Here is a 24524-nt window from a genome sequence, read left to right as displayed (position 1 = left end):
ACGACCCCTGTGGTCACCTGGGCTGGGAACAAGCCAGCAGGGATTGGCCAGCGTTGGAAGCTGGGGGCCAGGAGTACGTGCAGGTGGGGCTGCGACAGGCTCCCAACTCCTGGTCTGGCAGCCGGTCCCTGACGGGAGCCCGGGAGCCCGGGAGCCGGTCAGGACTCAGAGACCCCTCTGGCCCGAGGTCTCTGCCGGGAGAGGGAGCAGAGGTGGCGGAGCCGCCGAGTTCTCCCAGCTTCAGCTCACTTCCCTGGGCACCCCCACCCCGCTGACTCTCCAGGGGACTGAGGGGGCAGCTTCTAAGCCTGGCGGGCGGAATTCCCTTGCTGGCTGGCCGCTGCGTGGCTGAAACGCAAACCGAAACCAAAGCTTCCACAGACCCCCCACGAGGCAGCCCTATGGTGCCCTGCCCCATGCTCAGGGCTCTGGCCCCTCCCAGGGGAAAGGCAGCCAGGGGCCCCTTTGCCACTAACTTTTTCCTGGGAGAAGAGTTGTGCAGACACGGGCCCGCCGCCGTCACCCCTCTGAGCGCCGCGGTTGAACTGCCCCACTCCGGACCTCATGGCCCATCTGCCGCCTGTGTAGGCCTCTCTTATTCTGCTAGGACTGGGTGTCTCCCGGCCCCCCCGGGGCTCACGCTCTCTCCGGGGCGGCCTCTGGGAGCAGCCCAGGGTGGCGTGGGGGGCATCCCTTGGTTGGGAACTTGGCTCAGAGCATCTGGCGTCCTGTACAGCACTGTTGGTCCAGCCAGGGTCCCACTGTAGGTGAGGTCGGCTACGAGACCTGGTCTGGCTTGTGTTAGCTGGAGGAAGTCTGGGGTACCCGAGAGGAGGGCACAGGGCGCTCGGGGCAGAGCGGGGGTGGTGCGGAGCTCGGCCCTTCGAGGGGCCGTCCAGGAACCTGACCACAGTGCCTCCTGCCCTCTTCTGCAGATGTGCCCCGCTCGGCTGCTCCCGCGCTGAGAGTCTGAGGCGAGCCTACGGTGCCTGCCCGCCATGTCGCAGACGCTGCACATCGAGATCCCCAACTTCGGGAACACCGTGCTCGGCTGCCTCAACGAGCAGCGCCTGCTGGGCCTCTACTGCGATGTGTCCATTGTGGTCAAGGGCCAGGCCTTCAAGGCCCACCGGGCCGTCCTGGCCGCCAGCAGCCTCTACTTCCGCGACCTGTTCAGCGGCAACAGCAAGAGCGCCTTCGAGCTGCCGGGAACCGTGCCGCCCGCCTGCTTCCAGCAGATCCTGTCCTTCTGCTACACGGGCAGGCTGACCATGGCGGCCAGCGAGCAGCTCGTGGTCATGTACACAGCCGGCTTTCTGCAGATCCAGCACATCGTGGAGCGCGGCACAGACCTCATGTTCAAGGTGAGCTCGCCCCACTGCGACTCGCAGACCGCCATGATCGAGGACGCCAGCTCTGAGCCCCAGAGTCCCTGCAACCAGCTGCAGCCGGCCGCTGCCACCGCCCCCCCATACGTCGTGTCCCCCTCCGTCCCCATCCCGCTGCTGACCCGCGTGAAGCATGAAGCCATGGAGCTGCCGCTAGCCGCCGGCCCGGGCCTGGCCCCCAAGCGCCCGCTAGAGACGGGGCCCCGGGACGGCGGGACGGCGGCGGTGGGTCCTGCGGTTGCGGCGGGCACGGCCCCTCTCAAGTTGCCCCGGGTCTCCTACTATGGGGTGCCCAGCCTGGCCACCCTCATCCCCAGCATCCAGCAGGTGCCCTACTCCCAGGGGGAGCGGACCAGTCCGGGGGCCAGCAGCCTGCCCACCACCGACAGCCCCACCTCCTACCACAACGAGGAGGATGAGGAGGATGATGAGGCCTACGACACCATGGTGGAGGAGCAGTACGGCCAGATGTACATCAAGGCCACGGGCAGCTATGCAGGTAACGCACAGTGGGGGCCTGGCCCCACGCCACTGCTGCAGCCGCCCGCCAGCAGGCCCGGGTGGACCTCAGGCCCTGGGTGGGCACCGAGGCAACCCTGGCCTTATCTGGTGGCACGCATAGCCTGGCAGTAAGATGGGCATGTCCTGGGGCCAGGACAGCTCGGGGAGGCCCCTGTGCCAGAGGTGTGCAGGGGAGAGTCCCCAACTGGACTGGATGAGCTGGCAGCATCTGAGACCTGAAGCGGGAGCAGGACCTAGGTCTGTCTTGCAGGGCCTTAGTGAAGGACTTTAAACTTGATCCTGGATGAGATGAGAGACCATGGGAAGGTGTCCAGCTGCAGTGTAGCATGTTTCTTTCACTGGACAGGTGAAGAGACTGAGGGCCTCAGTGGACCAGGGATCTGCCTGAGGTCTCACAGGGTACTGTGTGACCCAGGCTGGTCACTCGCCTGCTCGAGACCTCAGTGTCCCTGTCTGAAGTGCCCCAGCAGGCCATCTCCATTACCTTTGACCTCAGCCCTCTCTCTACCCAAGTGCTTTTGCCTTCTCTCTGACTCTCAGTGAGTTCAGAGTTTCCCTTGGACCTGTCCCATTCATGGCCATCTTCCTGGGCCCAGCACCAAAGGACAGGCCAGACAGTGCCTGTTGAATTGAATGAGCTGCCCCTCAACTTGTTCTGAGACTAGAGGGGACTCCTGCCTTTGGGAGCTATAAGCCCAAAGTGCTCTGATTTGAGAAACCTGGTGTTGCCTGTAGGCTGTGCCACTGTCCCTGGAGGCCGTTCAGAGTTTGCTGGGTGGAGGGTCCTGTAGCTGAGGCCCCGGATCGGTGTCTCCAGCCTTCTGTGTTCCCGGAAAACTGGCTGTGTGCCTGGGCCCGCTTCCTGCCCTGATCTGCATGCAGGGCCTGTGTCCGGTGGGCTGGACTAGATACGTGGTGCCAGTGGGAAGTGACGTGCCCGTGCTGAGGCCCCACAGGGCAGTGTGGGGACCCTTTCCTCCCCTGAGACTTCCCATGTCCTAGTGCCCTGACAGGGCAGATGCTGCTCCCCACCTCTTCCTCCTCATTCTGCTCCGCAACCTCCAGGCAGACACTCGTGCAGACTTAGTGCCGGGGGCAAGGGCGGAGGGAGCCAGGAGCACTGGTTAGCTTGGGCCCTTGGGACCCCCCGGCCCCCTTAGTGGCTGAGGACTGGATGGCTGGGTCTCGGCCTCTGGTCTGGACAACCTGGGTCCCTCTCAGAGCTGTGGGAGAGGCACTGCCCCCGAGAGCTCCCCCTGGGGCCCTAGGCCTGCCTTGGTTTTCCCTAGAACTCATTGTCTTTAATGCATATTGTCATACTTACATGAATTCTGCAGGACACTGACACCAAGACCACTTCCATCTGGACTAGGTTTCTTCTCTTAGTGGGAAAACTGCAAGCTCTGGTGTGGGTCAGGCCTTGCCAAGACCCCTGGGAACTGCCCGTGTGCTGTTTCCTTCTCTGTCTCCACTTCCCAGCTGACAGCTACCAGAGTAGGGGGAAGATCCTTAGAACCAAGACTGGGCCAGAGGGCCCTGGGTGGCTCCCAAGCCCCTTCCCTGAGGAAGCAGGCTGCGTGGGGCCAGGGTAGACCACGCAGTCTCTGTGGAAGCCCCATGCCGGCAGCTGGACAGGGCTCTGTGGAGGGGTCACAGCGGATCTACTGAGGGCCCAGTGGCCTGTAGAGGTGTACCTCGGAACCACGAGAGGACCCTAATTCAGACGGCTCCCTAGCACCCTCCCTGCACAGCCCCCTGCCCACCAGTGTGGCCTCAGGCCTCGATGTGTCTGAGTCACTGAGAAACAGGACAGGGCACTGGGATTGCTGGTGAGGGAGCACTGCAGTAGCTGGTCGGTGGGCACCTGCCCTTCCAGCTGCATGGGCCTGGACCCCCTCCTCACAGGACAGTCGTGGCCTGCCTGCGTCCTTGGATTTTCTAAGGAGCCAGGGGGCAGTGGCTGTGGGCAGCCCATGGTAGGGCTTGGGAAGCCGAGCTGCCCCACTGCCTTCACCATGGCGAGACCGTCTCACCAGCCCTCCCCTCAAGTCAGACAACATACTCAGTCCTACTGAGGCCAAGGCCGGTGTTCCTGTACTCCTCGGCCCTCAGAGCCCTTCCCCACCCATCCAGGGCTGTTGGAGGTGGGTCAGGATGGTGGGAGCTGGGAGACTGGAGGGGGCAGGGGGCATGCAAGCGGTATGCCTCCAGCTGGCCTGGGGTGGTCCAGTCTGGTTTTCTCCTCGGTGAGCCCATAAGTGGGGCAGGGACAGGGTGTGCAATTTCTTGGTTAAAATCTAGGTTATTGGCAGTGACGTCACTGGCATCACCGGGTGCCGGGCGCGCTGGGAAGAGGGTTGTGGGGGAGGGACCATGGGGGCACAGCAGGCAGAGAGGGGCCCAACCCCAAAGGCTGGTGGTTCCTTGGGCGCCGGCTCCCCATACCCCAGGCTCCTTCTGTGCACTGGCCTGGCCTGGTCGGGAACATCCTCACACCCCCTGGGCAGCTGGTGGCCTGGGGCCTGGATGAGAGTCAGGCAGAGCTCTCTGAGCTGGTGGCATCCGGAATGTTCTAAGGTGAAGTTCTGGGGCCTCAGGGACGTGGGAGCCCTTTCTTCTTTCTGGCTTCAGTCTCCCCACCTGCCAAGGGAGAGTCAGCCTGAGTGACCTTCAGAGGTCTTTTGACCAGCACCCTGTGTGCAGGGCCTTGTGGCTGGGCATCCCCACCCCAGGGAAGAGCCATCAGCAGCTCCTACATAGCAGGCCTCTTGTTGTGGAAATTAAGGGCTTAAACACCACAGGTGAAGTGAATGGACTCCTGATGGCTCCCCCAGCAGCGGCCCCCCGCCCTGTCCCATGTCTCCTCCCTCCTTCCACGACCTGCATCCTTATCCATAGGTGGAGGATGATGGTTGAGCTACCCCCTTCCCTCGAAGGACGAAGGACGCAGGGATGTTTCTGATTTGTTGCTGTTAGGAGTGGTGGCACCGGGGAGGCCCTAACGTGGGGGTGTTGATGGGGCCGGGTCAGACTCATCCCACCTCGCAGGGGGCTCCCCGCGAGCATGTCAGCTGCTAGGCAGGGAGCTCCAGGGCAGTGCGGGCCGTAGGGGTCAGTGTTGGTTCTGGGGTGGGGAGGCACGGGGGCCATACAGGGTCTGCTCCCCAGTCTCGGCTCCTTTATGCTCCTTGGGCACATCGGTCCCTGCAGGCTGTGAGCAGTGGTGGCCAGGATGGGTCCCCCCACTAAGTGGAGACAGACAGACACAAACTGGACCCTGAACCAGTACTGAATCATGGCTGGGCAGTCAGCGTCAGGGCAGGCTGCCCCTGGCCCCTGGGAGGGAGGCTGTGGGGTGGGGGGACTAAGCCAGCACAGGGCATGGCGAGGGAGGCTCCGACACCCACCTGGAACCCCTCCCCTGTCCTCTGTGGTTCTGACCACCTTCTGGCTTCCAGGCCTGGCCAGCCTTCCCAGCCCGCTCCCCTCACGGGGCAGATGTTGAATCACGCACGCAGCCGTGGCTCCCTGTGGGAGACGCCAGCTTCCGTGTGAACCCTTTCCCAGGAGGGGACCTCCACTGGGGCCTAGTTGGTGTGCCAGGGCATGGCTGGTGGCCCGAGAGCTGGTGGCCAGCATGTGTGGTGGCCCCGGGTGGTCCTGCTCCTTCCCCGGATGTGCCCATTGTCCCTACGCCTGGACGCGGGACAGACCCTGCCTTTTTTTCTCCCCCTCTTTGTTGTTTATTGAAGTGTTTACACAGAATAAAATGGACTGATTTTAAGTATATAGATGACGAGTTAGGTCGTTGTAATCAGTTAAGTACCACAGTCACCGTCAAGATACACAACAGTTTATTCCCCTCAAATGTCTCCCGAGGTCCTTCCCCGCTACCCACCCCTGGCCCCAGCAGTCACCCACCTGCTTCCTGTCACTGTGGTTTTTTCCTTTTCTGGAGTCTCCGTAAATGGAATCACAAAGAATGGAGTCTTCTTTTTTTTTTTTTAATTGAAGTGTAGTTGATTTACAATGTTGTGTTAGTTTCAGGTGCACAGCATAGTGATTCAGTTATACTTATGTGTGTGTGTATATTGTTTTTCATATTCTTTTTATTATAGGTTACTACAAGCTATTGAATATAGTTCCCTGTGCTCTACAGTAGGACCTTGTTGTGTATCTATTTTGCATTTAGTAGTTTGTATCTGCTAATCTCAAACTCCTGATTTATCCCTCCCCTCCTTTTTCCTTTGGTAACCATAAGTTTATTTTCTGTGTCTGTAAGTTTGTTTTGTGAATAAGTTCATTTGTATCATTTTGGAGACTCCACACATGTGATATCGTATGATATTTGTCTTTCTCTGTCTGACTTACTTCACTTAGAATGACAATCTGCAGGTCCATCCATGTTGCTGCAAATGGCATTATTTCATTCTTTTTTTATGGCTGAGTAGTATTCCATTATATAAATATACGTCTTCTTTATCCAGTCATTTGTCAATGGACATTTAGGTTGCTTCCATGTGCTGGCTGTTGTAAATAGTACTGCTTTGAACATAGGGGTGCATATATCTTTTTGTATTAGAGTTTTCTCTGGATATGTGCTGGATTATATGGTAACTATTTTTAGTTTTTTAAGGAGCCTCCATATTGTCTTCCATAGTGGCTGCCCCAAATTACATTCCCACCAACAGTGTAGGAGGGTTCCCTTTTCTCCACACCCTCTCCAGCATTTATTGTTTGTGGCAGAGTCTTTTATTTTTGACTTTTTTCATTTACTGTATCTTGAGATTGATTCATCCCTGAGGTTCTCAGTGTGGGTCCTTGGTCCTCTTGGTTGCTGAGTAATCTCCCACGCTGTGGACATGCCACTAGTTGCAGTGGTGTTGGGCTTCTGTCATCTCGCTGCCGTGACGTCCGTGTGCAAGTGGGGCTGTATTTTTGTTCATCTATTGAAATGATTATTATATTATTTATATCCAATGATATATTTTGTTGGTTTTCTCCTTAGTTTTACTGATGTGTTATATTGCATCAGTTAATTTTTAAATGTTGAACCACCCCTTGCATTCTTAGGGTAAACCCGACTTGTCATTATTTTTTATAGTTTTACCTATTGTTGGATTCAATTTGCTGATACTTTTTTAGGGAATTTCTTTCTTAAGGAATAACTTTCTTAAGTTCGTGAAGGTTAATTATCTGTAGTTTCCCTGTAGTGTCTTTGGTTGTGGTAGGAGGATGTGCTAACTTTATTGTCCTTTCTCCTTTATTTTCTGAAAGCATTTGTATATGTTTGATGTTATTTCTTTCTTAAGTGTTTCATTCACCAGTGAAGCCACTTGGGCCTGCAGTTTTGTTGTTTTTGTTCATTGTGGGAAGGTTTTTAATTACGTCTTCCGTTAGTTTAGGTGTAGAACTATTCAGATTTCCCCTTCATCTTGTTGGAGCCATGGTAATTTGTATCTTTCATGGAATGTATCCATTTCTGATCTATGTAGGTATTAATATAGCTGTGCCAGCTCTCATATTTAGTATTTGCCTGGTGTTGGCTCTTTTCATCTTCTTACTATTAACCCATCTGTGTCTTAAAGTGCATTTAAAAAAATTTGGGGAGGGGGTAATTAGGTTTACATATTTATTTATTTTTTAGAGGAGGCACTGGGGATTGAACCCAGAACCTTATGCATGCTAAGCACGAGCTCTGCCACTTGAGCTGTACCCTCCCCCTTAAAGTGCGTTTCTTACAGGTATCACATGGTTGAGATCTGCTTTTTTATACAGTCTGATTATCTTTTGTTGGGAGTCTTTAGACTATTTACGTTTAATGTAATTTTCAATGGAGTTAGATTCAGATCTGTCACCTCACTATTTGTGTATTATTTGTCATATTTTCTTTTTTCCTCTTTTCTAGTACTTTTTGATTGAATTTTTCCAGAGTTCTTCTTTAGATCCACTGTTGACCTAGCAGTTAGGACCCCCTGACTCCCACCTCCACCCATGCTTCCATTGTCTGGAGCTGACTCGTGAATATAACTTACCCCATCAAACTTCTCAGGTATATCGCCCCCTCCGTGGATCTCAGACTCTCAAAACTGTGTTTTCATTTTCCCTGCTCTAGTCCTTTGTGCAATTGTTGTTAAATATTTCACTTCTTCATAGGCTGTAAACCTTATGTTACTATTTTTACTTGAAATAGCCAATTATCTCTTTTCCATTTTTAGTCACTTAAAATTTAAATAGAGTAGAACTTACTTTTTTGGGTATATTGTTCTCTGAGTTTAAACAAATGCATATAGTCATATGATCACTTCCATGATCAAAATACAGAGCAGTTTTACTCCTACACTTCACCATCCCTCGTGCAGCCCCTTTTTCCCCCTCCCCCAAAACTCCTGCAACTGCTGGTCTGTTTTCTGTCATATTGGTCGGATCATACAGTATGTGGCCCTTTGAGTCAGAATGCATTTGAGGGTCATTAGTGTTGTGTGAATTTGTGGTTCGTTCTTTCTGACTGCTGAGTAGTGTTCCACTGTGTGTCTGTACCACAGTGGGTTTATCCATTTGCCAGTCAGGGGACCTTTTGGTTGTTTTTTGCTGGCACTTGGTTTTGTCTTAAAAAAAAAAAAAGCCATTCTCACGGTTTGTAGTGATACCTCATTGAGACTTTAATTTGTATTTTTCCAGTGTCTTATGATGTCTAAGGATGTGGAACATCCTTGTGTATTTCTTTGCCATCTGTACATCTGCTCTGATCAAGTCCCTCTTTGAGTCCTCTGCTCTCTTTCTATTGGGTGGCTTGAATATGGAGTGTTGTTGAGTATTGTGTTCTTTATATATTTTAGATAAAAGTCCTGTGTTGGATATGTGATTTATAAACATTTTCTCTCAGACTGTAATTTATCTCTTCTTTCTCTTAATAGTGTCTTTCATTGATATTTTAAAATCTTGAGTTAAATGATCAGTCATTTCTCTTACAGCTCATGCTTTTCACATTATATTTGAGTCTTTACCTAAGAAGATTGTAAGAACTTTTTTCCCCTATGTTTTATGGCTTTGGGTTTTATGTTTAGTCTGTGGCCCATTTTCAGTTAATTTTTGTGTAAGTTGTGAGATACAGATCAAGTTTCTAATTTTTTTCAAATGGATATTTAATTTTCTTTTGAAGAAATTGAAAATACCAAAAAACTGTATTATATTTACCCACATATTTATCTTGTCTGGTTCTTCAGACTTCGTATAGATTGGAGTTTCCAAATGGTATCATTTTTCTTCAGCTTGAAGAATTTCGTTTAATATTTCTTACCATCCTAGGGATGAATGAACTCTGGAAAATTACAAAGAGGTCTTGATACCACTTTTTTAAAAATCTGCCTTATTGAAGTATAACTTATGTACAATAAAATTAATCAGTTTTCATTGTACAATTGTCACCTTCATTGGGAGGGGAGATTAGGTTTATTTATTCATTTATTTTTACTGGAGCTGCTGGGGATTGAACCCAGGACCTCGTGCATGCTAAGCACAAGCTCTCCCACTGAGCTCTACCCTCCCTCAACCTTCGTTTTTGAAGGATACTTCTGCTGGGTATAGAATTCTAGACTGACTGTCACTTTACTGCTTTCAGTAGATGTCGTTCTCTTGTCTTCTGAAATGCTTTTTTTTTTCCCTCAGGAAGTCATAGTCATTCTTCTCTGAGCTCCTTGGCATGAGCTGTATCTTTTCTTTCCAGCCTGCTTTTCTCTGGTTTTCATCGATTTGATGACCATGGGCTTCTGTGTGGTTTCCTTTGTTAATTCTGCTTAGAGTTTGTGGAGCTTTTTAGACGTGTGCATTTATACCACTATTTCTTCAGATATCTTTGTGCCCCTTCCTTCCCGTACAACTCCAGCTGATCATGCTTTGTCCCTGAGGTCTCGAGGCTTTATTTACTTACTAGTTTTTGGCCTTTTTCTTGTTTAGGCTTTAGATGGACTCATTTCCATGGCAGACTCTTCACAGTCACTGACCTTTGTGTTTCCGTTCTGTTCTTATTTGCAGGTTCCGTTTCTCCCCTCACTGAGTTCCTGCCTTCACATTACTTTAAAGTTCTGATCATGTTTTATATATGGCTTAAAGTCTTTGCCTGCTGATGCCATCCCCTTTGTCATTTCTTGGTCTGGTAATACCTACTGACTTTTCTCCTCCTTAGGGGCACCTTTTTGTGATTCTCCACATTATCTGTTAATTTCTTAGCAGATGCTGGACGTTGTGCATATTGAGCACCTGCGGTCTGTTGTCCTGAGTCTCTTATCATGGTGTTAAGTTTCCACAACGAGGGGTGATTTTGAACACTTTTTCATAGTCTTAGCAACTGGGTTGGCTCCTTGTGAAACACCCCGTTGAATCTTCTGTTCCACACTTTTGTAGAGTGAGTGATCTGTCCTTTTCTCGTAACTTTTCACGAGCTCTGTATACACTGAAGAGGCCTCTTCTATCAGTTGTATGTGTCATAAATATCTTCTCCTACTCGGCAACTTGCCTTTTCATTTTTAATATAATTTTGATGCATTGATTAGGTTTTTTTCTCCTTATCAATAGCAATTTTCATGTCTTGTTTAAAGAAATCTTCCTTTACCTCAGGATCATTGTGATGTTCCTCTGTGTATCCTTTAAAATTTTTCTGATTTGAAATCATTTTAAATTTACAGAAATGTTTCAAGGTAAGTCCAAAGTACTCCTGTGTACCTTTCCCTGAGACTCCCTAGCTGGAAGAATTGGCCACATTTGATTTAGCATTGTTTTTCTCTTTATAGGTGTCATCTTTTTTTTCCTGAAACATTTGGGAGCAACTTGCAGATATTACGCTTTTTCATCCCAAAATATTGAGCATTGCTTACAAACAGGACATTCTCTTACCTAAACAAGAGTTCAAACAGTGTTCAAAACTCAGGAAAGTCAATCCTGACACAGTCCTCCATAAATCAGTGCTCAGATTTCTCCAGTTGTCTCAATAGTGTCCTTTGTACCTGTGTTGGGTGTTTTCTGATCCAGTTTTCGGCTCAGTCACACATTGCATTTGAGCTTATTTTCTGTAGTCCCTTTATCCTGGAATAGATTCTCAGCCTTTCTCCTTCGTGACACTTCCCTCTTAGAAGAACCCGGGCTGTTTTTTTGTAGAAGGTGCCCCCGTTTGGGTCTGCCAGGCCTCGCCTCACGACCAGGTACGTGGTGTGCGTCTCTGCTGGGCTTCTGCAGAAGCAGTGGAAGGAGGCACACGGCCCCGGTCTGGGCCAGCGTTGATGGCGGTCCCTTACATCAGTTGGTTCAGGTGACCCCTGCCAGGTGAGTCGCTGTGAGAGAAGATCCGTGCTTCCCTTTCAGTACTTATTGATGGCTCTCGTTGGATTGATTGCTGCTCTGACGATTGCAAAGTGGTGATCTAGCCTCAGAGTTCTGTAGCGCCTGTGTTTATCAGTTGGCGGTCTTTTAGGGAAGGGCACCCCCCATCCCCTCCTATTCATTGTATTCCTTCACTTATTGTTCTTATTTATTTAGTGTTAGTGTAGAGTTGTGGGGTTTTTTAAGCATTTTTCGTATTGTATTGTTTGGCAGAACGTCCCAGGCGCATCTTAGACTTCATGTTCCCAGCTGTGGAGTGTGCCCGTTTCCCTTTCAGTGGGGAATGGTGTTTAGTAACCAAGATCTTGGTGCGAGGTTTGCTTATTGCTACTGGGGTGTCCTTTTTTATACCCTTTTAGTAGTCAGAGCTCAGAATTGATTAAAAAAAATTGTTTTAAGTGAATTATAATCAGTTTACAATGTTATGTCAATTTCTGGTGCACAGTCTAATGTTTCAGTCCTACGTGTACTTACATATATTCCTTTTCCTATTCTTTTTCATTATAGGTTACTACAAAATATTGAATAGAGTTCCCTGTGCATACAAGAGAAACTTGCTGTTTATCTGTTTTATATGTAGTATTTAATATCTATAAATCTCTTGGAATTGATATATTTAAATTTAAATCAAATGCAACGTCCTAGACTTCTCCCAGCTTCCTGTCTTCCCTGCATCTGCTTTTCTCCTCGGACAGTCGAGATTCTGACTCTCCTGTTTTCTTATGAAGGCTCTCATAGTACATCTGGAATTGATTTATTTTGATGTGGTGTGATATGGCGCTCAAGTTTTACTTTTTCCCTGTATAACTTTCCAGGTGATCTACCCCTTTTTATTGAGAAGACCATCTTTTCCACGACTGCACCGCGGTGTCCCCTGGGATGTACCCCAGACGTCTGTAAAATGTGTGAATTCTGTCTGAACTCCGTTTTGCTCCTTCAGTCTCTTTGCTCATCCCTGTGCCACTACTCATGCTCTTAGTTTGTATGTAGTGTAAATCTTCCAGGTTTTTGTTCCTTACTGCTGCTTTGCTTTGGCTACTTTTTTTGTATATGCCTTTCAGAATCAGTCTGTCATATGCCACACAACAATTTCTGCTGGAAGTTGGTTGGGATTTCATTGACTCTGTGGGTCAGTCTGCGGTGAACTGATGCCTGCAAGATTGGGTGTATCTCTCCATTTATTTACGTGTTTTTCAGTTTTTCTTGTAAATATTTTGTAGTTTTCTGCCCATCTTTTGCTAGATTTATTCCTTGAAATTCACTTTTTGTTTTAATCTACATGACATTTAGTTTCTTTTTTTTTATTGTTTGTTGCTAGTATATAGAAACAAATTTGATTATTTTTTTAAAAATCTGGCTATCTAGCTAAGTTCACTTGTTTATTCTAATAGTTTATCTGCAGATTCTTTTGGACTTTATCTGTGTACAGTCATGTCATCTGCTAAGAGTGACAGTTTTATTTCTTTATTTCTATCCTTAACCTTTTTATTTACTTTCTTGCCCAACTATCCTGGCCAGAGCTTCCTATTCATCTTTGTTTCCTTTCCAAACTCAGGAAACGCTTCCAATATTTCATCTCTAAGTAGGATATCTGCTCTCGGCTTTTTGTGATACCCTATCACATTAAGGGAATTTCTTTTCCTAGGTTAAGAGGTTTTGTTTTTTTTTTCGTAAATAAGTGTTGCATGTTAACTAAAGCTTTTCTCTAAATATTTACGTGGTCATATAGTTTTCCTCTTCTGCTCTGTTAATGTTATAAACTGCTTTTTCGAATATTAAAAAACCTTGCATTCCTGGAATGAGTTCAGCCTCGTTGTGATGTTGTGTTCTTTTTGCAGACCTCTGGATTCGGCTTCCTAACTTTTTTGGCCCCTTTTTTAGGGGTGGGGGGATCTCCGGAGCTGTGACGCCCTCCTCAGTGCCCACCTCCTGGAGGTGGGTAGAGTGCCTGGTGTCTAGCAGTCTGCCTCTGGCCAGACCCTGAGCTCGGAGCCCCTGGCTCCGCAGGGGTGCCCTCCCTGGGATTGAACCCAGGACCTCGTGCATGCTGGACGCACACTCTACCGCTGAAGTTGGACCTTCCCCCCACCCCCAATTTTTTCTGTACCTTACTTGATCATAAGAAGATAGTATAAATACAAAATAACATACAAAACGTGTGTTCACTGACTTATAATCAGTGAGGCTTCTGGTTGACGACCTCTGGTTAGTAGCTGAGGTTTCCTTTGGGGGGCTCGAAAGTTACATGTGGACTTTCGACTGTGCAGGGTTGGCACCCCTAACCCTCACCTTGCTTAAGGGTCAACTGTGCTTAAACATATGTTTTAACTTCAATTTATTTCTGCTTTCTTTGAGTTAACTTGCTATTCTTTTCCTAATTTTTGTCATCAATCATTAGATCACTGATTTCTCAGCCTTTTAAAATACATGCACTTGGGGGAGTAAATAAAAACCTAATTACTTCCCCCTCAAAATTAATTAATTTAGTTAATTAATTAATTAAACTATATGGACTTAGAGCTGCCCGTTTCATTCCCCAGTCAGCATAGCTTAATTCTGTCCAACACATTTTGATATGTCGTATTTTCATCATCATTCAGTTAAACATATTTCATAATGCTTTAGTGACTTTTTTTTCCCCTTAACCTTTGGGTTATGTAGTGGTGTATTGCTTAAATTTCCAAACATGTTTTACATTTTCTGGTCACTTTTTTGTGATAACTTCTAAATTAAATTTCCCGTGGTCACAGGCTATACTCAGACCACTTCGCTGCCCTGACGTTTGGTGAGACGGACTGTGCCCCCCAGCAAATGTTCCGTGTGCACTGGGGGAAAATTGCACTGTTCAGCCTAGTAAGCGGCACCTATAGTCAAGGCAAATCTTGCAAACTCTTTCAGATTTGTTTTCATCTTCTTGTATCGCTAAAGAGATGGGATATAAAAATCTCCAAGCGTGCTTGCAGATTCGCCGTGTCTCCTTTCAGTTCCGCCAGCTGTTATGAGGTTTTGATTGGGTGCCTGCTGTTTCATCTTCCTGTCGACTGGTGCTCTTAGCACCGCGAAGCAGTCGGCAGCGCTGCGAAGTCCGCGTGTGGAGGTCGGCGTGGTCTCGCGTCCGCGGCGCTGCCCCAGCACCCTCCTGCGCGGTGTCCTCATGCTGCATCTTTTTTTTGCATCTTTTCCTTTCAAACTTTCTTTGTCCTTTTGTTTAAGGTCGTCTCTTGGGTTTTGTTCCTTTATCCAATCTTAATTTTTTTTTTATAATTACAGTGAATTTTATTTATTCTCTTTTGAGAATAGAAATTATAACTGACCCCAATTTTTATTTTTTTTTATTAAAGTACAGTCAGTTACAGTGTGTCAACCTCTGGTGTACAGCACAGTGTCCCAGTTATGCATATACATACATATATTCGTTTTCATATATTTTTCCGTTAAAGGTTATTACAAGATATTGAACATAGTTCCCTATGCTATACAAAAGAAACTTTTTAAAAAATCTGTTTTATATATAGTGGCTAACATTTGTAAATCTCAAACACAAATTTATCCCCTCCCACCCTCTTCCCCCAGTAACCAAAAGATTGTTTACTAAGTGTGCAAGTCTGTTTCTGTTTTGTAGATGAGTTCATAGTGTCCTTTTTTTTTTTTTTAAGATTCCACATATGAGTGATATCATATGATTTTTTTCTTTCCCTTTCTGGCTTATTTCACTTAGAATGATGATCTCTAGGTCCATCCATGTTGTTGCAGATGGCATTATTTCATTCTTTTTTATGGCTGAGTAGTATTCCACTGTATGTGTATATATACCACTACTTCTTTATCCAGTCATCTGTCGATGGACATTTAGGTTGGTTCCGTGTCTTGGCTATTGTACATAGTGCTGCTATGAACACTGGGGTGCAGGTGTCTTTTCACACAGTCTAAATTTTTAATTGGAGTGTGTAGTCCACTTACCTTTCATGTAATTACTGAGGTCTTAGGGTTTCTTTCATCTGCCATCGTCACTATTTTCCCTCTGTCCCCTCTGATTTTCTGTTTCTATCTCCCCCCTTTCTGTTTAATCAAGCATTTTATTCTGTTTATTTCCCTTCCCATGCCTGTTGTAAGTTTGTATACTGTTCTCTTAAGGGTTAGAGATTTCAACATTCATTGACTCACAGCATCCCTTCAACGCCCCCTACCCTGTACGAAGTCCTCCGTCACTTTTTCCTCCTTTGTGCCCCACCCCCGTCGTGCTGAGTGTGGGTATTTTAGTTCTGTGCACATTTCTAGCTGTCCCAGCCCTTTTGTCGCCATTTTAAATAGCCGTGTTTACATTTATCTGCATATTATTTTCTCCAGCGCTCTTGTGTCTCCCTGCCTTACCCTCGCCCTCTCGTCTGGGAGCCCGCTCTTCACCAGGCTTCAGGTCTCTGATCAGCTTGGAACCTCGGGCGTCGTAGCCTCCCACACGCCCTCCCTCCTCCCCCGGGGGCTCCCCTTACACACAGGTTGTGGTTTCACCTCCTCCCGCTGGTTCCCAGTGACTTTTGTTCTGTTTTCTGACTTTTCTGTTTCTTTTTTCTTCTCTTGCTTGAATCTGGATATTTTGTATTGAGTTACTTTCCAGTTCACGAATCTTCTCCTCTGCTCTGTTTAATTTCCTCTTAAGCCAGTCATATTACCTAGGATTTGATTGTTTTTATTGATTCTGGTTTTCTGGTGAAATTATCCATCTTGTACATTTCTCACACGAATTGAGCTGTTATTTGAAAGATGGTGTCTGCCTGTTCTCTGTCGCAGGTTGCCCTAATGTCTTTTTGTAAATTGTGGGCTTTTTTTTTGTTGTTGTTCTTAAATCCCTTGGCTCTGCTTCCTCCTATTCCTGGTAATTTTTTATTGAATACTGGACATTGTGTGAAGACATTTTGGAAGCTCTGTTCCAAAGAGGGTCTGGGAGCTGTTGTCAGAGGTCGTGTGAGAAGCTGTTCAGTTTGTCCAGCAGGGATGTGACCTCCTGGGCTAAGTCAGGCCGGCTGCTCCTGGCTGCCCTGCTCCCAGGCCGAGGTTGTTTCTGGGTCTCGGCGTAAAGCCTGGTGTTGCCCACAGCACCGCCTCCTTGGCAGGCCCCGAAGTGCAGTGTTTGACCCATAGGTGAGACACCGCATTCTCGGCTGAGGTTGTGTTTTCATTTCTTGGCTGGAGCTTTCTGCATCTGGGCCTGCACATGTGCTGCTTAGTGGTCAGCACATACATCGAAGGGAAGCTGGGAAGTCAGGCCTAGGGGCCAGTTCCCGGGCCGTGGCCCCTCCAGTCTCTGCACACCCTCAGCCCTGCTGCCTTCCCTGCCCAGCCCCACAGCGGCCGGTCCCTCTCTCGGGTCTGGCCCTGCAAGTCCAGGCAACTTTATTTTTAATGCAACTTTTTAAAATGCAGCTTTTGGAATCGTTCTTGCTGAGGGAGTTCATCGCCTGCGGTGTGTCTGTTGTGAGTAGATGCCACCCGGTCTGAGCAGAAGGGGACTGGGGAGGGCTGGGTGGCCGCCTGGGCTCGGAGTGGTGTGGTGTGAGTGCCCACTGCACAGAACAGCTCCGTCAACCCCCAGGGCCCAACCGCGCTGCTCCATAGTCACCCCGCCCCGTCCACTGCAGCCCTGGAACTGTTCTCTGTCCCCAGGGCTGTGTCTTGGGAGCCCATCCTGCATGTGGAGCCCCCCAGGAGGAAACCTCATGACACTGGCTCCTTCCACTGCGCGCCGTGACCCTGGGGTCCACCCACGTTGTGCATCAGTGCTTTGTGCCTTCCTGTGGTCCTGGAGTGACCCGTGGTGTGGGTGGCAACCCAGCCATCTCTTCAGCTGATGCGGGATTTGGGTGTTTGCAGCCTGGGGCATTTGTGACTAGAGCCGGTGTGGATATGCTCAGGCTTCCGTGAGGCCAGCCCTCATTTCTCACTTCTGGATAAACACCTAGAGGTGGAGCTGCTGGCCCGTCCACCAAGTGTGTGTCTGACTGTGACGACGGCCATGCAGTTTCCGGCCGTTTTGCATAGTTCCCTTGGCCCCGCGTCCCCCACGTCTGCTGGGCTCGGGGTCCTGCACTGAACGTCCTAGTCAATGAGCAGTCGTGTCTCCGCGTGGTTCTAATTCGTATGTTTCTTTTTTAATTTTATTTTACATTTTCAATTGAATATAGTTGGTTTACAACGTTAACTTCTGGTGGACAGCATAGCGATTCACTATACACGTACGTTTATATATTCCTTTTCCGACTCTTTTCCATTACAGGTTACTACAGGATACTGAATACAGGTCCCTGGGCTGCACAGTAGGACCTCGTTTTTTCTCTATTTTACATGTAGTAGTGAGTATCTGCAGATCTCGAACCCCCAGTTTATCAAAGTCTTCCAGTGGCTCATGCTGTTGGGTGTCTTTTCATGGTGAGGTGTCTGTTCAGATCTTTTGCCCATTTTGAAAACTGGGCTGTTTACCTTCCTTCTGTTGAGTTTGAGAGTCCTCCGCAGATATTCAGCACAAAGCTCTGCCAGATGCAGTGTTCGCAGATCCCTCCACGGCCGGTGCTGGCTTGTCTTCTCATCTTTCACAGACAGGGAGGTTTCGTCTGGGTGAAGTCCAGTTTATTTAGGCGCTGTGCTTTTGAGGTCACGGCTGAGCTTTTAGCTGAACCTGAGATCACAGATTTTCTCGTGGAGGTTTTGTAGTTTTATGTTTTACACCCCGGTCTGTGTCTCGTTCATGTTCCTCTCTGTATAAGGCACGAAGTTCAGCTCGGCTGTGCCTGTGTATGACCCACAACTCGGTACCGTTCCCCTCCTCCTAGAGAACGTGGGCACCTTTGTCGCGGGCCTGCCAAGCACAACCACGTGAGTCTGCGCCCGGCAGGTGCGGTCACTGTGCCTCGTAGGAAGCCGGCATCAGGCACTGTGTGGCAGCCTTTTCCTTGCCATTTTGTTTCAGTTGTATTTTTCTATATAATTAAGGAGTAAGGGTTTGTTTTCTTACTCCACCATCTTAACAAATGGCATACATTTCTGCAGACCGGGCGTCACCTTCTCTGTCCACCCCACCGCCTGCCCAGCCTCCACGGAGCCCCACTACGGCTGTACCAGGGTGGCTCGGTCACTGCTGATGGCCACCCACACTGGGGGCTTCTGAGGGTGGGGGCTGCCTGGCTGTCTCTGGTGGTGATTCCCCAGGACAAACTCTGTGCATTTGCGGGTGGGAACAAGGTTCATCCCGTGGGGCCTCCCGGACGGACAACACCCCCGGGGGCAGGCATCTTGGTGTTTTGCCTGGGGAGAGGGTCCAGTACTTTCTTCAGATTCCCAGTCAGGAGGTTGCGAAAGTTCAAGGGCTGAGGCCAGCGTGACTCTCCTGGTTTCCCTCCTTCCATTCATTCTTTAAAAAAAAAAACAAAACACAACTTTTTTTTTGTAGTAGAATATGCATAATGTAAGATTTACCGTTAAAACCACTTTTAAGGACACAGCTCAGAGGCATCAGGCACATTCACATTGTTGTGCAGCCAACACCGCCAGGACTTTCTCATCATCCCCAACTGAAGCTCTGTCCCCACTGAACACTCCCCTCAACCACTCCCCCAGCCCCCGGCCCCTGTCCACTTCCTGTCTCTGTGGGTCTGACTCCTCCAGGGACATCCTGTGAGTGGGTCCTGCAGACTGTGTCCTTCTGTGCTGGGCTCACCTCACTTGGCGTGATGTCCCTCCGCCGTGGGTCAGGAGTGTCACCAGCTGGATGCAGCAGGGCCTTGAAGGCACAACAGGGACCCTTCTTGGTCCCCGGTCGGATCCCCTGCAGGGCCCACTCCACACCCCGTGAACACACTCACGTTTTCCTGGGCCCCTGTGGTCCCAGGGAAGCTGTCTGCTTGCCCTCAATCTCTGCTGCCCATTTGCCCAGATTAGCTGCTGCTCTAGATCGTTCTGTCGAGACCTTTGTGACCGTGACTCACCTTTCCTACATGCAGAGCGATTACTCACTTCCTGATACAAACAGCTAATTGCTTTCATGTGCTTCTCTCCAGACTTCACATGCCTAAATGTTTGGAGCTCTCGATCCTGGAAACCAACATTGCTGGTTATAATTGGGACCATTGGGGGTACAGGTGACCACTCGGCCTCAGTGACGGTCCTGGGGCATCAGGAGGCCTCCGAGGGGGAGGGGGACCTCAGTGGGACCCCCAGAGTCTCTGCAGGCTGTCGCGCCCCTGCCCACAGCCCAGCGGGGGGCCTCCCGCCACCCTTGCCATCAGGCACTGGAGTGACCCGCCCAGAGGCCACCAGGGACACTCGAGGGACTGTCACTGTGGCCCGCTGCAAGTCACTCTGGGCTTCCAGAACCTCCTTGTCACTCGGCACCTGTTCCCTAGAAGGAGGAGCACTGGAAGCTCAGCTCTGGCCGCAGGGGGCATTTGGGGCTGGGAAGGGGCAGGGGTGCGTGGATCCATTCAGAGCACCTTTCCAGATGAGCCACGCTGTTCAGGGTATTTTTAGCTGGCGCAGGACCCGGCACGTGGCACAGCAGAAATAGAAGAGGCTCCTTCGGTTGTTCTGGATCTGACAGCCTCTGGCTCTCGGGGAGCCAGGCTGGGGCTGGGGGGGGGGGGGGGCCGTGCTCGTGGAGCGCAAACAACTGCTGCTGTTTGGAGAAGCATGGCGGGACGAGGAGTTGTGGATGGGGATCATTTATGCTGGTGAGCACACTTTCTGTAAATGCCATGGCGCCAGCGTTGGCGCTCCGCTCTCCGAGTCTGCGTAGTCACAGCAGGCTGGGGGGTGGGGGGGCAGCCGGGCAATTATGTTTTAAAATACCACCCTGGTTGTTTTTTCCTGTGCTCCCTGAGCCCCTGGGTAATTCCGGGTCTGGAAGAGTCTGCCCGCTCTCTGCTGATCTTACCCCACCAGCCTTCCTCAGAGTGCTGGGTGGAAATGCTCCCTGACCCCAGAGGGGCCACCCTTCTTGATGGCTGCCCTGATCGGTGCTGCAGCCCCCCCCCACCCCCGGGGCTCTGCTCACTTGGGAAATCTGCCTCCTTCGTCCGGAATTTGGCTGCAGGCAACGGAAGTCACAGGGTGCCACCCACATCCTGGGCACACTGGCGAGTGCCAACCCAGGAGGGGCTGAACCCCGAGAAGACAGGGTGGAGGGTGGCCTGGGGGTCCCTGATGGGGGATGGGGAGAGGCTAGAGCAGCAGGTGGGTCTCGGCACCCCCAGCCCACCCTCAGGACTGGAACTGACCATCCTGTGGTTTGGGGATGCTCACCGTCCAGGGGCTGGGCAACCCTGACCCTTATTCCACGAGAGCTTGGTGCAAAGATAACTTGGGACTAATTCACGCTCACACTGTCCCCAGTTCTGGAAGTCTGGGACTGGGGACCCTTCCTTGCCACCCTCCCTCCTGAGGCCCATTTACAACAACCCTCACGTGGCTTCCAGGTCCTACCTGGCCTCCCCTACTCCCAGGCTCAGGTGCCTCTGCTGAATTTCCCTGTGACCCCTCAGGGGGTGTCACAGTAAAGAGAGGATAGGACACCAGCCAGCCCGAGGGGCCAGGTGCACCTGCCTCTGACCATCTCTGAGTGGCCTTGGGTCTCTTCCCAGCAGAGCCACTGCCCTGAGCCTGAGGGAGGAGCAGCTTCCAACTTGGCCTCGACCTCTGGGTTTTTGAGCCCTGGGAGGTTTTACAAGCCGCCCTCCCGCCTAGGGGTCATTAAGTCTTCTGACGTGCGCCGGTGTCCTCAGCAAGGAAAACCCAGCCCTGGGAGGCCATCCGAGCAGCTGGGGCCCTTCCAGCCTGCAGACCCCGCCTGGGCACCCTGTGGCTGGGTGGGCGAGGTGGAGACAGGCCCTGGGCCTTCACCTCAAGCCCTGCTGCCCAGCCAGGTGGGCGGGGGCCCACCCTGGGGCAGCTGTGATTTCTCAATGGCAGCAGCAGTCGGGAGCAGGTGGCCCTCCTGGGAGGTGACGCAGAGTCTCCCGTGTGCTGGGGACACAGATGAGGGAGGCAGGGCCCCTGCCCTCTGTCTGGGCGGGACGGCCTTGAGTGCAGGCCACAGGGTGAAGCGGGCGAGCCTGAAGGGGGAGGCTGCAGGGCTGGTGAGGAAGTGGATCTGCAGGGAGCCTTGCTCTGTGCAGGCCTCTCGCCGACCCTGCAGTGGCCAGCGGTCATGCGACACTGCCAGGGGCGGCTGGATCCTCGGCAAGAAAATGAGGAGGGGGTGGCAGGGAAATGCAGGGAAGGTGCAGGGCAGGAACTGGGGGCCTGCTTGAAGGGTCTTGGTGTGTGGAGCCTGGTGAGGTTGGGTCCTGTCCACCATGGGGGCCTCTATGTGGCTTCTGGCCTCACCCTGCCTGGCTGCCTGCTGGACCCCCTGGGGGCTGGGCACTCCCTGCAGGCCAGGGGCAGTCCTCAGCTCCCCCGCCAGTGGGTGCATGGATGGGTAGGAGGCTCCAGGTGGGCCAGTCATCTGCCCGATGTCCTGTGTGCCATTCCTGTGCCCACGTGTGGCATGGGGACATCAGAGGGGGCCTCCCCCACTCCCTGAGCCCAGCACCCCATCACAACTGCAGGTTTGGGTACACTCAGGGGTCCCCAAATGTCCCCCCAGCAGTGGTTTGTCAGGGACATTCCCAGACAGCCCGGAGGGCTGGAGCCGGCCCTCGGAGACATGGTGTCTGCCCTGAGGCTCTGCCACCGCCTGGCTTTACTGCGGGCAAATATTTATGGAGCTGCTCTTGGCCGGGAGTACATGGTGCAGCCTCTGGGGAAGGGCCCGCTCACAGAGGGGCTGTCCCCCCACCTGTGGAACGGGGGCTGCTGTGAGAAAACAGGCCGGGGGAGGGGGTGACAGTACGAAGTCTGTTCCCCTCCCAGCCTCCGCCCTGCTCCAGCCGGGCCGTCCTCTGTCCAGCGCCCTGAAATGTGCTGCCCCTTCCAGCCCTACCCCCAGCCCTGAGCTTTATTCCTGCTTGCCCTGCAGGCCTCTGCCTGGTGGGCACCAGCCTGGGTGGGTTTCCCTCACCTGCTTTCTCTGCTCCCACGTTCATGCCATTCCTCTCTGCAGAGGGCTGCACCAGGTGGGCAGGGAGCGGGTCTGACCCGGCCAGGTCTGGGTGGGCAGGAGAGCCGTTCTCCTTTGTCCCTGCCGGGGCTCGGCTGGGACACCCCTCATCGGGTGCGCTCTGTGTTCACAGTGCAAGAGAAGCCGGAGCCAGTGCCGCTGGAGAGCCGCTCCTGCGTCCTCATCCGCCGCGACCTCGTGGCCCTGCCCGCCAGCCTCATCAGCCAGATTGGGTACCGCTGCCACCCCAAGCTCTACTCTGAGGGGGACCCTGGCGAGAAGCTGGAGCTGGTGGCAGGTGAGGCTTCGCCCGACCCTGTCCGTTGTATGCAAATGTCCTCCCATTTAGCTTTTCTTCTGAGCTATGAACAATGTACTCATCACCAATCAGTCAAAAAAAAAAAAAAAAGAACATCTTAAATTTCCTCTAATTTCCTTTTAGAAGAATGTGTCATTAAGAGGAGTTATTCAATTGAATTAATTTAGCATTTTAATTGAATCCCCTGGGCTGGTCGTACTTCTGATTGGCAGGGGCTGCAATCACGATTGTGTTTCAATTTAGGTCGCAGATAAAGCCAAGTCCCGCACAGTTTACTAGTGTCCCCGCCCACCCCCAGCCCCCCAAGTGTCCAGTTGCCACGTTGTGGGGGTGGTAATGACCAGAGGTTCCAGACGGCAGCTCCCAGTCAGAAATGGACTAATTTCTTCTGTAAAAACAAACAACACACTGGGGTCCAAAGCCCATTAGGGCTGGTGCCTGTTGGAAATGCTTATTTCCTCAGTGTTGGGAGTCACTCTGCCCTGCGGCGCCTTGTGGGTTTTTAAGGCTGTTTGACCGGCAGATGAGAACTGATGGGTCTGGCACCCGGGCCGCTGGGCCTGAGCCGCTCATCCTCCACAACTTCCTCCCTTGGTTCACCCGGGCCCCTCCTGGGCGCAGGCTGGCCGGGGAAGTGCCTTCCCTCGTCCTCAGTGCTCCAGGCGGTCCCCAGGGAGGTCTGTACGCCAGAGTTTGGGGTTGGGAGGGGCGCGGGCGGCGCCTTCCCTGGCCGCACCCCACTGCCCCAGGCCTCCTGCTAAGCCCCGCTTTACAGACTTGCCTCCAGCGAGGGGCTGTCTGGCCTGTGTGGTTCAGGGTGAGCTGCTCTCCTGTTGGGTTTGAGGTTCTGCGGACCTGAGAGGGATGGACGTGAGGCCTTTGGGGCACCTGGTATGTTGTGGCCAGGGATGATGGGGTCATGCTGAGCAGACGCCTGATGGTGGTCTTCAGCCTGAATCATCCACGCGCTTCCTGACCAGTGGCTGCGGGCTTCCCTGGAGACCTGCCTCATGTGGGGAGGGTGAGCAAATTGTTAAGCTGGGGAAGGCCCCCCAAAGCTGGAGTGGCAGCCTTCCCTGGGGTCCTTGCACCTTCTGCCCTGCCCCCCAAGAAAGGAACGCTGCCTGGTCCTTGTATCCCCATAAGAAGATTCCGTATGGCTCTGTAAAAAGTCAGATCACAGAGAAAGGCCCACATGAGACTGTGGAGGTTCCCGGACCCAGTGTGCCCTGGGAGCTCTGCATGGGCCCTTCAGGTTCCTCGAGCATGGCTGCTCCAAGCTGGCCCAGATGACGCTCGCGTGAGCTCCTTTTTCCAGGGCAACGTCCTGGTCAACAGAGGCCTCCCTGTGGCTCTGGTGGGGACGGGTCGGAGCTGGCTGTTGTCCCCGTCCTTTGTCGGCCTGAGCTCAGAGGGTGGGGAGCTGGCCTTGCCAGCCTCCTGCAGGGTAAACAGCATCACTGGTCCCACCTCTGCCCTGGGCTGACTCTTCCCTCTCCGCAGGTCCACGGGGAGAGGTCGGTGCTGGAGCTGGGGAAGCTTCAGCCCAACCTCCATAATTCCAGCTCCCCCATCACTGCTGTGGCTCTTTGGTGTTTGGAAAGGAGCTGAGAGATGGGATGAGTGTTTCCCAAAGCCAGGGCAGATCCAGGAGTGCCCTCAAGGCGGGGAGGGCAGTTTGGGGTCAGCCCTTTGAAGCATGTGACCGAGGCTGCCTCCTCCTGGTGACAGAACCTCAGCGCAGCAGGGAGGGCCTTGGGGTAGGGGCTGCTCTTAGAAGTCAGGAAGGCCTCTGGGGCCCCACTCAGCCCCCCTCGCCTTGCAGTAGCCTCTC

At 51.6% G+C, this 24524-nt stretch overlaps 1 protein-coding gene across 7 annotated transcripts in view; it reads left to right on the top strand.

Moving 5' to 3' along the window:
- Positions 1–24524, top strand: part of NACC2 (NACC family member 2) — a 66431-nt gene that overhangs the window by 34824 nt on the left and 7083 nt on the right. For 5 of the 7 annotated variants that reach the window (XM_074362510.1, XM_074362506.1, XM_074362507.1 and 2 more), the window contains 2 exons: positions 936–1887; positions 22505–22669. In XM_074362510.1, coding sequence (XP_074218611.1) covers positions 999–1887; positions 22505–22669 — 1054 coding nt within the window. In that variant the 5' untranslated portion in view covers positions 936–998. Of the gene's footprint in view, positions 1–108; positions 585–935; positions 1888–22504; positions 22670–24524 lie in introns of those variants that run through there. The other 2 variants (XM_074362512.1, XM_074362511.1) reach the window with 2 other exon arrangements.

The sequence above is a fragment of the Camelus bactrianus genome, chromosome 4, assembly GCF_048773025.1.
Source record: "Camelus bactrianus isolate YW-2024 breed Bactrian camel chromosome 4, ASM4877302v1, whole genome shotgun sequence".
Classification (NCBI taxonomy): domain Eukaryota; kingdom Metazoa; phylum Chordata; class Mammalia; order Artiodactyla; family Camelidae; genus Camelus; species Camelus bactrianus.
The sequence above is the reverse complement of the archived record's forward strand: the minus strand, read 5'-3'. Positions and strand labels throughout refer to the sequence as shown.